The sequence below is a fragment of the Lampetra fluviatilis genome, chromosome 16, assembly GCF_964198595.1.
Source record: "Lampetra fluviatilis chromosome 16, kcLamFluv1.1, whole genome shotgun sequence".
In the NCBI taxonomy this organism is placed as follows: Eukaryota; Metazoa; Chordata; class Hyperoartia; order Petromyzontiformes; family Petromyzontidae; genus Lampetra; species Lampetra fluviatilis.
In genome coordinates this window covers 1,688,089-1,702,030 of record NC_136290.1, presented here as the reverse complement: position 1 = coordinate 1,702,030, position 13,942 = coordinate 1,688,089, and the positions used below count along the sequence as shown (strand labels likewise).

Here is a 13,942-nt window from a genome sequence, read left to right as displayed (position 1 = left end):
ACCGACTGTGGTGGTACCTGCTAAGACTACAGCAGTGCATACCGACTGTGGTGGTACCTGCTATCACTACAGCAGTGCATACCGACTGTGGTGGTACCTGTTATGACTACAGCAGTGCATACCGACTGTGGTTGTACCTGGTATGACTATAGCAGTGCATACCAACTTTGGTAGGACCTGCTTTCACTACAGCAGTGCATAGTGACTCTGGTGGTACTTGTTTCAACGACAGCCGTGCATACCGACTTTTATGGTAGCTGCTTTCACGACAGGAGTGCATACCGACTGGTTGTACCAGGCTATCACGACAGCAGTGCATACCGACTGTGGTGGTAGCTGCTATTATTACAGCTATGCATACCGACTGGTGGTACCTACTATCACTGCACCAGTGCATACCGACTGTGGTGGTACCTGCTATGACTACAGCAGTGCATACCAACTTTTGTAGGACCTGCTTTCACTACAGCAGTGCATACTGACTCTGGTGGTTTTTGCTTTAACTACAGCAGTGCATGCCCACTGTTGTGGTGTCAGTCGATGTGTGTGTGTGTTAGTCAATGTGTGTGTGGTGTGTGTGTGCACAATTAATATTTCACAAATACCTTACTAAATTTTTAGATAATAATGTGTGTCTAAGTCAATGTGTGCGTGTGAGTCGATGTGCGTGTCTGCGTAAATGTGTGTGTGTGAGTCGATGTGTGTGTGCGTGAGTCGATGTGTGTGTGCGTGAGTCGATATGTGTCTGTGTCAGTCGCGTGTATGTGTGAGTCGATGTGTGTGTGTGGGGAGCGATAGTGTAGCGGTTAGCGCGCTGCACTATGAACCCGGCGACACGGGTTCGATTCCCACTCACGGCCAACACCAGTGACGATTATCTGAACCGGTCCTGGGCCTCCCCTAGGTGGGCTCAGCCTCAAATGAGTACAGTAGAACCTCTGGTCACGAACGCTTCTGACCACGACCAAATCGGGTTGCGACCAAAAAATTCACTATTTTTTAAAATCTGGTCACGAACAAAAACTCGGATGGCGATCAAACACGGCCGCGGCCGATTTCCCCTTCCGCGCCACTTTTTTTTAAGCGCCAAATTTCCTGTCGTTTGTTTACAAACAACAGCGATCCACGTGTAACCGCTATGCTCAGTCAGTCTCGCTTAGTAAGATATTAATTTTGTGAGTGTAGTCATACCCCTCCCCCCTCATTCAAACCGTAATTTAGAGAGCGAAAGCGCTGAGTACGTAAATCACTAACATAAGAACCTGTTAATCTCTTCTCGCATCATTCATACGATGATGCGGTGAAGTAAACGTTCATACGATATTACGGTGAATGCTTCCAAAAACAATACTGTACCCAAATATTACTGTTAACTTACTTTCAATAGAAACATGAATTGCTCATACGAATATTCTCTCTCTCAGAATCGACCGACTGATGTAGCAGACGAAACAATCATCTTGTTGAACGATTCTAAACCTTGACGCGGCAATGTTAGTTTTCTCTGTTGTTCAAGGTTTTCTCAGTGTTATTCAATGTTTTTACATTTAGTTTACTATTACACTCAGAATTCTATGGCATAATTAACTATTTTTGTGCTTAAAAATCTTTAAAAAACAATATTTATATACAGTTCGTAGGAGTCTGGAACGGATTAATCGTATTTACATACAATCCAATGGGGAAATTAGGTTCGAGTCACGACCAAATCGGGTTGCGACCAAAGTTATGGAACGAATTATGGTCGTGACCAGAGGTTCTACTGTACCTGGTGTGGTTAAACATCACCACTAGGGAGACAAAGGCGGTCGGGCGTGGTGCTGGCCACCCACCCCCTCATATACCGTTCCAGCCTTCATCGGTGCTCGCTAACAGCACTTACCCCTACAGCCTATTAAGGCTATATGGGGCATCTTTGTCTGTTTTTTGTGTGTGTATAAGTGATATTAAAAAATCAATTGTGTGTTCGTCGAAATCGATGTATGTGATTCGATGTCTGTGTGTGTGTAAGTCAATGTGTGTGTACGTTTGTGTGTGTGTGTGTGCAAGTCTATGTGTGTGTGTGGGGGGGGTCTATTTGTGTGTGTGAGTCGAAGTGTGTAAGTCCATATATGTGTGTGTGTAAGTCGATGTGTGTGTGTGTGTTAGTCGCTGTGTGTGTGTGCAAGTTGATGTGTGTGTGGGTCGATGTATGTGTGTGTGTAAGTCCATGTGTTTGTGTGTGTCAGTCCATATGTATGTGTTAGTCAATGTGTGTGCGTGTACAACTAATATTAAAAAATTAGGTTACTAAATTTGAAAAAAATAATGTATGTGTCTAAGTCCATGTGTGCGTGTGAGTCCATGTGCGTGTCTGCGTCGATGTGTATGTGTAACTCCATGTGTGTGTATCTAAAGTCGATGTCTGTGTGTGTGAGTCCATATTTGTGTCGGGCGTTGTGTGTGTGAGTCTGTGATGCCGGACAGGCAACGCCTGTCGTGGTCAGTGCTGTGGCGGGAGGGCCAATTCCGGCCTTTCCCCTCATGGCGTTTGTGACCACCACAGCAGGCAAATGGGGGCTCTGGATGGGTGCGAGGGGCTGGTAAACCCTCCACCTTCAATTAATTACCGCTAAACCACGAGGGAAAATTGTAATTAATAAGCTTGTGCCGGAGGCCCCATTGGGACAGGCGTCTATGACGTCTCCTGGCCAAACCCCATTTGGTGGAACTAGGAGACTTTCTTACCCTCGGGGCTCTTCCAGAAACAGCAAAAAACCACTACACTGGAGGATACTTTCTAAAAATACAATAGTATAAATAAAAGCGTAGAGATAAATAATGAAAGTATTTATTATCTCAGATTTGCTGATGACATTATTCTTCGTAACTTTTGCCATAAATGACAGAAATTGATTGAACTTAATAAAAAAAAAGGCTGCAAAGTGCTGCTAAAAAAAGTAATACGAACAAAACTGGAAACACAGAGTATGCACCACCGATTATCACAGTTGGTTACGTGTGGTATTTATAGAAATTCAGCATACATGCACATCCATGCCAAGGACAGTAATTGAAGGTGGACCAGGTTAAAAATGTTGAAATAAAGAGGTCGATAAGAATAGAATGGAGTTATTTTTGTTTTACTTAGTCATGAACAGCAACATAGCAATGTGCATAAAAAAATGTAAGTGTTTAGTCAGCATTATATTAGCATTCATACTCTTTGGTTCTTTCGATAAAGTCACGTAGGTAGAAAAATGTAATAAAAAATAATATATCACGACGTTTCGATCGCAACACAAGCGGGCGGAAAAAATAATCCGGCAGTGGAACTGCTGAACAAGCAAGAGAGAGCGGTTACAACAAGAGGTTAAATATGTGGCGAAGGGCAACCAGGCGGGGTCTGAGCTGGAAAGGAATTCCATCCCCGGACGAAAGGACGTCAGTTGTGTTAATGGGGGAGCTTCCGGAGAGAGATTAGCATGAAATGAGCTTCCGTCGCCGCATAAGAGTATCGTCCCTGCATATCGCACAACAGCAGTGTTAATGGAAGATTAGCAAGATGTTGATGGGAGAGATTAGGCAGGGAGATTAACAGGATTAGCAAGTTAATGCCATGTCTATGTGTAACACAAGCTGCGGCGCTGCCAACTGCGTGAGGCAAGCGCGTTCACGCAAGAGAACCACCGCAACGGTGGTCGCGCCAGTGAGACAAACAGCCCATCACACAGCCAGAACCATCGATACCTCGATGCTAAGGGAGCAGAGGTGGCCATGTTAGTGAGACCCCAGCCCGTTAATGCAGAGGCACCCAACAGGACAATGCAACTGAAGAGAGTCAGAGATCACAGCCAAACAGCAGGAAGGATGGAAGCACCACAGCAAGTTACGAATTTATTTGGTTAATAACGTCCTTCCAATGATTGCTCAGCTTATACCCATCTTCTCGGTTGAAATTGTCTCTGTGTTTATATATCTGGATGGCTTCATGGACAAATCTTTCATGGTAGCCCGAAGGTTTGCAGTGTACCTTGGTCTCGGAAAAAACAATATCGTGCGAGCCCACTGCGTTATAACAATGATCGGCCATGGCAGAGGTATTGGTTTTACCGTGTTGTATATTACTTTCTATAATATACGGATCATGAACATGGATCCTTGAGAAAGCATGTAGAATGAAAGCAGAGGTGTACCGAAGGAAGCGTGCAGAGGTGTATACTTGGTATTGCATGAGAGGAAATGAAGATAGAGCAATGAAGATCGGCTTTTGTGCAGGAGCCAGATAGATTTGTGGCATCACAGAAGCATGACGGATGGAAACAATGAGGGGATGTCTTCATTCAGACGTAGATTGATAATGCTGACCATAATGATTCAGTGTGGGCATTGGTTTAACGCCTTTAACGTTTATGGGATTTTTCTTTGGAAAGTGCAGGTGTGGAGTGAAAACCCGGATGGCTCTGGAGCTGTGAATTTCCTCACAGGAATCGGAGGATTCCTGCAGGCAAACCTCTTTGGATACTTTGGAATAAGGTACATGTCTTGCACGTTACACACTTCGCTGGCAGATGTTATTCGAGCTCTCGCGCTTCCTTTGGAGATGTGCACCGTGTTGCACGTATGACTCGTATCTTAAGCAAGGTACATCCATGGGCACAAACTCACCAAACAAGGGAAGAAAATCCCATGTTTACATAGGCTTGCAACATCAGCGATTTGCAGGTGTAATAATCTACATTATTTTAGTTTATAAATAATATTTGACAGATGAATAGTAACCGTAGTATTGTTTATAAAATATATGGTAATTTATTAAATACAGGTTAAACTGACAGTCATGTGCAATTGGTGTTTTACCCTTCTATCTGGCAACAAAACTGACACCTTTTTACAAGGAGTCATGTTTGCATAGACCGCAATACCTGCAGTCATAATACAAACAAAAGAACATAACTCTGATAATGTGCACTGTCCTTGAAGTTGATTGGTCCACACCCGAGACAGCTTTCCTTAGAGCCTAGTCTCACATGGGTTGGACCAGATGACGCCAAAAGGCGCACAACTCAAAGACAATGCACCATCAGAGTATGAGAGCTCGGGGCAAGCATCTACACTATGGGAACCTCATTTGCCAGTAAAAATATGATAATTGGTTTTTTACCCTTCTATCTGGCAACAAAACTGACACCTTTTTACAAGGAGTCATGTTTGCATAGACCGCAATACCTGCAGTCATAATACAAACAAAAGAACATAACTCTGATAATGTGCACTGTCCTTGAAGTTGATTGGTCCACACCCGAGACAGCTTTCCTTAGAGCCTAGTCTCACATGGGTTGGACCAGATGACGCCAAAAGGCGCACAACTCAAAGACAATTGTGGACCTTACTCTCTGGTTCTTTCGGTAAAGTCACGTAGATAAAAAAAACACGACGTTTCGGTCGCAACACAAGCGTCCGTCTTCAGGTGTGAAAAAATGATCTGCTGTTGTGGCTTTATATAGGCACGGGAGGGGAGAGGCAAGGGGGGTTGGAAGGAGTTTGGCTGTGGGAGTTCAGAGGGGGGAGGGTTTGTGGTGTGCAGGGACGGGGCTAGCATCGGGTGGAGAGGGGGGGGAGGGTTTGTGGCGTGCATGGACGGGTGGGCTAGAGAAATTAGCAAGTAAATGGACTTGTAGTACAAGTCGTAATCGGACGACAACAACCGGGTGGGTGAGTGAGGACGACGACAACCGGGTGGGTGAGTGAGGACGACGACAACCGAGTGGGTGAGTGAAAATTATAGCAGTTAAAACTTGACGTGGTTTATCACATCATTCCAATGATTGCTCAATCTGAATCCATATTCTCGATTGAAGTTTTGTCTGTGTTTGTATATCAGGATGGCTTCATGAACAAATCTCTGAAGGTGGCCCGAGGGTTTGCAGAGCACCTTGGTCTCGGAGACAACAATGTCACCGCGTGTGCCCACAGCGTTGAAACAATGATCCGCCACCGCCGTGGAGTTGGTTCTGCCGTGTTTCAAATCCACTTTGTGTTCGCGAACCCAGACCTTAATTGGCTAGTAATGCATGCCCAAGTCACACACTTATAAATAAGAGAATAATTGAGATCAGAAGCCTAACCTAGTACAATAAAAAAAAATCAGTGCTACTGCATTGGCAGTGTTGCAAAAACACAAATAACATAATAACACTTTGTCACAAACCACTGCCTTCAAAGGATATGCAGTAGGCCTTCTGTATAGCACATAATTTAATCGAGTGCATTTCTTATGAGTGACATTCAAGGTGAATAAAAAAAAGTCTATTAATCGACAGCAGATGCGGGTGGAAGATGAATTTCGATTGTAATTAAAGTTATATTTGGACTCATTCATGGAAATTGTAAAACATATTCAAGGCTCTGTGTTATGCATATTTAAAACTGCAGTGGTAGCATTTAACATGCTAAGTTTATATTTACATATTAAGTAGTGATTCTAGACCAGAATGAACATCTCATTTTACTCCATTTCTCAATTATCAGCAACATCAAGCTCGTTAGAAATGATATAATTTTGACTTTTAAATACTCTCATTTTATTTTGCTGTCTAGGATAACAAAGGAAGGTTTAAAATTCAACCCGAATATTCCCGACAACGTTTCAGAGGGTGTGGTGACTGGCTTGACTTACCTGGGCAACAAAATTAAGTTTTCTGCAACAGTAGCCAATGTGGTGCTGACGGTGACTGCAATAGACGAAGCTTCACACACAGAACTGGAGGTGGTGGTGAGCAGCACCGAGAAAGTCTTCCCTCTGCTCCTGAGTAAGGCCACACTATTCTGCAACAGATATATCTTCACATCTTAGATAACTATCTCCTTCATCTTTTACTCGGCACACCCCGTTTATATAGAATGCACACTTTTTCGTCATGTTTCGCCATTTTTTCTCATCATTTTAAAAAGGTTCATTAGTTCACAATAGATATCTATATTAAGCTGACCACAGATTCAAGCCATTACCAAAGTATTGTAAAAAATACATTTCATTATCATAGGCAGCGTTAAATGCATTTAGCAGTGTGTAAAGTCAAAGTCTGATAATACATTATTTTTGACCATTCAACCGTTTATTTTATTCACGGCAGTCTTTAAACTCACAATTTATTGTTACCCAAGGATTTCAAGTGATGTACAGATAAATCAGATGACCGTTTGGCATTAACTTCCCAACTGTTGTTGTGGCCAGAAACGAAATCCCACACTGGAGCACAGCCCCCATTACTTTACCATTGGTGTTTGGGTTTGTGGGGAATCACACTTATCTGTCCACCTCAAATACAGAGCAGTCGTTGCATGTTAAAAATGGGTGACATTGCCCACTTCGTGTATCATCACAAGGGCATGACTCACTCTGTCTCTCCAGCGACAGTGCAATTGGGGCAGTTTTTCATAGTTTCTAAAGTATAATAGCCCTCTGATTTCTGCTAATATTGGGAGGATTATCCTATTATCTGTTTTTGGCCACGCATTTATCTCGTATCCACACATGAGAGAGTGTCATTAAATAATGGGTTTAATTGGCTGATACTTCCATGGTATCCACACATGAGACCAGACAATAGAATGAATGACGTACATTTGCAGTCAAACCTATGGACAAGCGCAGATAATAAGTGAGTTTGCCACAACTTACATGTTAGGTGAATATTCCAGAATCTCCATTGTCCATCCATAGACTCCCCATTCATTTTAATGCAGATTCAGTTGAAGTCGATTGGATTTTAATGACGATTCCACATCACATATGAGAAAGCAAGCTTTAGAACTTGTGGCTCGTTCTGGTGAGGCGGTGTGGAACCCAAACCACCACAGTTCAGATAACATAACCCAGGAATAATTGACATGATCAGAGGGCAACTCTCCTTGCTTGTGAATTGTCTTATCCTCGGTCTCATTCATCCGCATTATTGTTTTATGAATGAATTACTAAATAACTTTTCATTGATATGAATAAATGTAAGTCCAAAGACTTGAGTTTATGAAGTAAATGCTAATATGTTCATGAAATGTATGTTTTTTTTCTGAATGTGCTGCGTGAGAGATTCCAACGTAGCCACCTTTGATGTGTTTCAGAAAAGCCAGTCACCTTCCCGACGTCTCCTGGAAGAATTCAGATGTTGCATTGAGATTATAATTCATGAACATTTATGTTTTTATGACAAAGTACACTTGTCATTCCTATGACAAACATGCCTTGAAGAAGGCATTGGATGTGATCTTGGTATATAAGTTCAAGTCAATATGATTTTGTCCCATGCCTTGCACTGGTTGCAAAGTTACAATCATAACAGTATAATGCTTGAATTTATATGGTGCTTAAATGCCTCTGCAACTCAAAGAGCTTTACATCGTATCTCACCTCATGTTTTTATGGGAGGATTACATTTATGTGTGTACAATATGGAAAATGTATCCATTGTGCCACAATCTTCTTTGTGTTATTTTTTACAAAAATGTAGATTACTGTTTAACATTGAATACCATGTAATTTAGATGTTTAAATTGATATATTATATCAATTATATTCTTTGGGTCTTTCGGTAAAGCCACGTCGATAGAAAAATATATAAAAGAAACGAAAACACGTCGTTTCGGTTGCAACACAAGCAATTGTCATCCTGCTTCACCAGCTCTCCCGCTATATATTTTTTCACCTGATGACGATAGCTTGTGTTGCGATTGAAACGTCGGGATATTTTTTTATTAGTTTTCTATCTACGTGGGCTTTACCGAAAGACCCAAATAATATGAATTCCTGCAGTCATGAAAGCTTTAAGTGACGTCACGCGATTTTGGCCGATTTTTGACACCCCCCTCCCCCCCTCATCACACGGCGTCACGAAAAGTCAGACCCCCCTCAAATATGACATCACAAAGATTTGCCCCCCCCCCCCAAAACCATATTTCCATTTTGAAAATAAAACATACTTCAAATAACTTTAAACTATTGTCATTGTAGTGCGTATTTAATGTGGCGCTGCACTCTGATGTTGTAGGAGAAAACATGTATTAAAAAGGAGGCGTTCGAAAGCTGAAATTTAGCATAAAATTCACTTGCAGATGTTCAGAATATGATATTGAAATTATATTATAATTATCAAATATTAAAAGTAGTTATAACTGTAAAAAATACTTGAAACTTTGTCGTAGAACGAAGCAAAATGGGGAGCACAATTATAAAAATCACATTCATTCCACAGAATGAAAAGCCCTGGTAGAATCATTAGACTAAAAATGTTTCATAGCAATCATATATTTTTTATAAAATGTACGCTTCTCCATTCTCCCATGGAGAAGCAAAATGCTCCTTCATGGAATAAATAGGGAGAGTATGGATCTCTTCATCCTGTGGAATGGATATTCCATTCAGATCAAGCTCTTCGTCTATCCAATCTGCACTCTTTACATTTTCTTCGTTTGCAACCATTAGTTCACGTTGCCGACGTGCAGCGACTCTCTGTGGCCTGATGCGTTTGGGCAGAATAATAATTGATTCATGTTTGTGTGTTACAAAGTGGTTGCGTAGCATGACTAACGACGCGAGAAGTATGTGTGACTTTTCTTGCAAATCCTATCGCTAAGCATAGATTTTTATCGACGAACAAGAGGTTTTGTTTCTGGAGCTCAGACTCGTTTGGCTCGATGTATTCAGCCACTGTCGGAAAATTATCGACCATCAACTGTGACCAAATTTCGGCTAGAATGTTTTCTGCAAACTTTAAATTATTCTTCTCTAAATCAGCATCGATGGTAATGCCTCTTTCGTTCAAATAACTACCATAGTGGTCATGTGGTAATATCAATCCAGTAAGTTCCTTACTGAGTGGCGCCATTTTTCTCTCGACCCTATTAAATGCCACCCCCAGCAGCATCACACCCCTTACGGACGACCTTTGTCCGCGAAGGGGCTAAACCACCGAAGAGCGGCTCTACACCAATAGAGCGAGACCAGCTGCGCTTGGCCCGCGACTGGAAAATGCTAGCTGACATTGGCCGGCAACTTGTGTTTCCTCCGGAGATCGCAACCACCACCCTAAGACCTGACATGGTGCTCTGGTCCCGTTCGCTCAAGAAGGTCTTCATCATTGAGCTCACAGTACCTTGGGAGGACTCAGTAGATGAGGCTTATGAGCGAAAACATCTGCGCTATGCCGATCTAGCTGCCGAAGCACGGCATCATGGCTGGAATACAGAAGTCCGACCAGTGGAGGTGGGCTGCAGAGGTTTTGTGGCAACATCTACAACCAGACTGCTTAGAGACCTGGGAATTAAGGGCCAGAGCCAGCGTTCGGCAATCAGAGCTGTATCGGAGGCGGCAGAAGGCAGCAGTCAGTGGCTCTGGATGAAGAGGAAAGACCCCAGCTGGGCCCCAAAGTGAGAGGGCCAGGAGGTATGCAGTCAACAATGCTTGACTCAGGGAGGAGGACACCCCTGCCATGCATAGTCCCATGGGATGTTGGCTATCAACAACAAGGCAACTCCTATGACTAATTGGGAATAGGACGCAAGCGTAGGATTGATCACCCTGTCGCTGGCCGCCTTTCGGGAGGGTGTATAGTATGAAAGGCCGAAACACCCTAGGAACCAAAGGTTCACTACTGACGATGCGCTCCCCAAATTTCACCAGGCTCACTGTTCATGAACTCTTGGAAGTGCTTGCACAAAGGATAGTAACATCTCATCCTGTGTTCTTTGGAATCTGAATGCGCTTCTTCCTGGAGCGTTGGTGGCGAGGAATATAGCGTCAAAATCATGCTGAATAAAGTGGTGGACCTTAATCACGTTTTGGTGTCTCGGGTTCTCGTCCGGGTCACCATCAACTGTCGACACTAAAATTGGTTTGACCAATCGATCAATACCACTCTTTGTAATGACGTCAAACTTCTCGAGAGTAAGCAATTTTTCCGAAATCAAATTTATGGTTGAATGCTGTTTATGACGAGTGTTTTCCAGATGTAATTGCTATGTAGGTCGGTCCCGAATAACCAACAGCTTCTCGGTTTCCTAGACCATTAGACTGAATTTGGATTCCGGCATAGACCGAAGGAATTAGCTTGTGTTCTGCAGCCACAACCCAGTCATGGTCAGGCAGACTGACACTGTACTCGACGTGCATCAGCAATGGACTTTGCTTGTTAGCAGCGGTCAACCCTGTTGGAACACGAGCTTTGTCGTCTTAACTCACAAAGCACACAACGTTCGGTCCTAGCATGGACGCCAACTCTTCCAAGTGCCTTATTGTTGCTGTACAAAACAAACCTTCGATATGTTTGGCATGACGATCGTTCTGTGCTCTAATGGAGTTTCACAGGGACCGTTGACACATGACGCTGCCCTTCAAGAGATGAACTGCGCTTTAGAAAAAATTAACCCGTAAAAACAAAGTTTTTCACTATAAATCCTTTATATGCGTGGCGGCTAGAGTCCTCTCGTCCTCTGGCTTGAGATGGCTGCCACCTATGGGTCAGATGATTGCCTGCCACCATTAAGCAATTGGTAATTAAATATTTTAAAAAAATTCCTAAAAAGTAAAAATTTTGAGAGAAAAAATTCACGAAAATTAATTGTCACGCACAACGAGTCTGTGCAAAATGTCAGCTCGATTGGATCACTGGAAGTGGGTTAAAAAACGACCGAAAGATTTGCACGGTCGTAAGCGCGCGCGCGCAAGCAAGTAAACTTAATATAAAGGATTTAAAAAGACGAAGGTAGAGCCATCCATCTTCAACTGTTCGGTCAGCTGATCTAATGCGTTTATGCTTCTGTACACGTCGCTTTGCCTTCTTTCATGCAATGCCGATCCATGCATAGCAATATCCACAATAGATTCCAGTAACGAAGGCAGATTTTCCTCAATTTTCGGCCTTCCAAGCTTGGCCCTGACGTTCAGAGATGTGTGTAGGTCTGGATTATCTTCAAACAGAGCATTTCATTTTCTATTCTCATCTCTTGCTTTCTGTGCACTTTTTTTAACACCCTTTTTCTTCGACTGGTTTTCCAATTCAGTTTTTTTTTTCTCTGTTAGGTCCACATCCTGTTGCTGTGTAAGCATTCCACGTTTTTGGCGTTCGTACAAGCCGATCAGATCACAATTCAGAATGTCAATCTGTGACTGCAAATGCAGCTGGGCTGTAGCACTTCTTGATGTTGCCGAATTGCTAGCACTAGGCGCTGAATCATCAGCCTGAGCATCAGTCACTTGTCCATCAGACTACGATACAGAATTCTGCGGTATTTCGACAGGCACATTTTGGAGGTTTTTTTATCGACATGATCTTTGTTTAGCCCAAAACGTAAGAAGTGATCCTTTTATTACGGTGGAAATCGCCTTTAATTATTGCAACCAATGATCAACTTTAACATACTCTTTGGTTCTTTCAGTAAAGTCACGTAGGAATAACATAAAATAAATTGTGATTTATTTTATTTTATACCTACGCGACTTTACCTAAAGAACCAAAGAGTATAGATCCCTGCAGTTACGAAAATTTCAAATCTAGATTGATCAACTTTAACTTGCAAATCTGTATCATTTTTTATTTTATTCCACTTTTGAACCAGTTCTTCTAGGCAAACCTTTCTGCTCATTGTAGGATATGCCAGCACGTACGCGTCAATAAGACACTGATAGATTTAATTTTTTATCCATCGTAACGGTCAATTCGCTTTAAAAAAATATTTGCGATTTTATTGGTATAATATAAACTTTAATTATACAATTTTATACATGTATATTTTAATTATGATTTGAGTTGAAAGTAATGACGAGCCTTAATATTTTAAATAGATAGCGTCAATTTAATTAATTATTTTATTAGCTATTCTATGATTATTTGATTACTATGATTGCTCAATTATCTCAGAATGAAACTGATACGAAATATAAAAAAGAGCTAGTACGGAGCACCTTTAGAGAAACATGTAAAATAAACAAATTTCAATTATATGCGCAATTTATTTTATTTGTGCGAATGATTAGTTCTTGCGCAGAATGTATTATTTTTTGCGCATAAAATACTAAATCGTGCACACGATATACTGAATCATGAGCGGTTTTATTCTTTTTTCATTTCCATAAGGGAACTCCGTAGTTAAATAAAATATCCTAAATGGTTAAATTCAGTCGCTCATGGTTCATAGTAAGACAAGGGTGAAATGAAGCATGACGACATTTTCTGGTTACAAAGAACAAAAATTTAATGGCCATTGTACGCTTGCCGAATGACGTTTATTTAGTAGGTACTCCATGATTAATTATCCCTCCATGCTTAAAAATGGCTGTTATCTTTTGTACCCAAAAACTTTTCTCTCTATATTATTAGAAATGTTAACGTAGCATAATAGTATAAAAATTTCATACTGTTATAAAAAAATGTATATTTAATAAACAAATGTGTGATTTAAAATATTGTCAATTGATATTGTTGTATATATAGGCCTTTTTTCCAAAAATCTTTGGAAACAAACCAAATAATAATTATAAAGTATTAGACCGAGGGTCATCCAGAAGAGATACAAATAGGTCAATCACACATGACCAAGATACAATGTATTCCATAGAGAGAAAGCCTCCCAACCGCCTTTGTCTTCCAGAATAGCCATACAATCACAAAGGGAGAGACTGCGCCCCTCTCAAGAGAAACACAAATATAACACCCCACCATGAGGGAAGAGGGGGGGGGATGCAACCAGGCAAAAGGAACTCCTCCCTCCAGAGTAATTATTACAAAAGTTTAAAAACTAGGAAAACACCGAAAGGCAATTTGGAGCATCTGTTTTCCACGGATGAAAAGGTGACTTGAGAGGGGCAGGAACCAGGCCAGGGTGAGACTTAAAAGATTACTTAATAAATCAGAACATACACACACACCCGGACACGTACTCGTATAACTTTCCCCACAGCAAAGAGCGA

The 13,942-nt window shown here is 41.7% G+C and overlaps 1 protein-coding gene across 10 annotated transcripts in view; it reads left to right on the top strand.

Moving 5' to 3' along the window:
- The window catches only part of PGGHG (protein-glucosylgalactosylhydroxylysine glucosidase), a 60,140-nt gene that overhangs the window by 45,532 nt on the left and 666 nt on the right, over window positions 1-13,942 (top strand). For 6 of the 10 annotated variants that reach the window (XM_078863519.1, XM_078863516.1, XM_078863517.1 and 3 more), the window contains 3 exons: window positions 4,418-4,515; window positions 6,580-6,791; window positions 8,104-9,852. In XM_078863519.1, the coding sequence (XP_078719645.1) occupies window positions 4,418-4,515; window positions 6,580-6,791; window positions 8,104-8,156 (363 nt within the window). In that variant the 3' untranslated portion in view covers window positions 8,157-9,852. Of the gene's footprint in view, window positions 1-4,417; window positions 4,516-6,579; window positions 6,792-8,103; window positions 9,853-9,899; window positions 13,347-13,942 lie in introns of those variants that run through there. The other 4 variants (XM_078863523.1, XM_078863522.1, XM_078863525.1 and 1 more) reach the window with 4 other exon arrangements.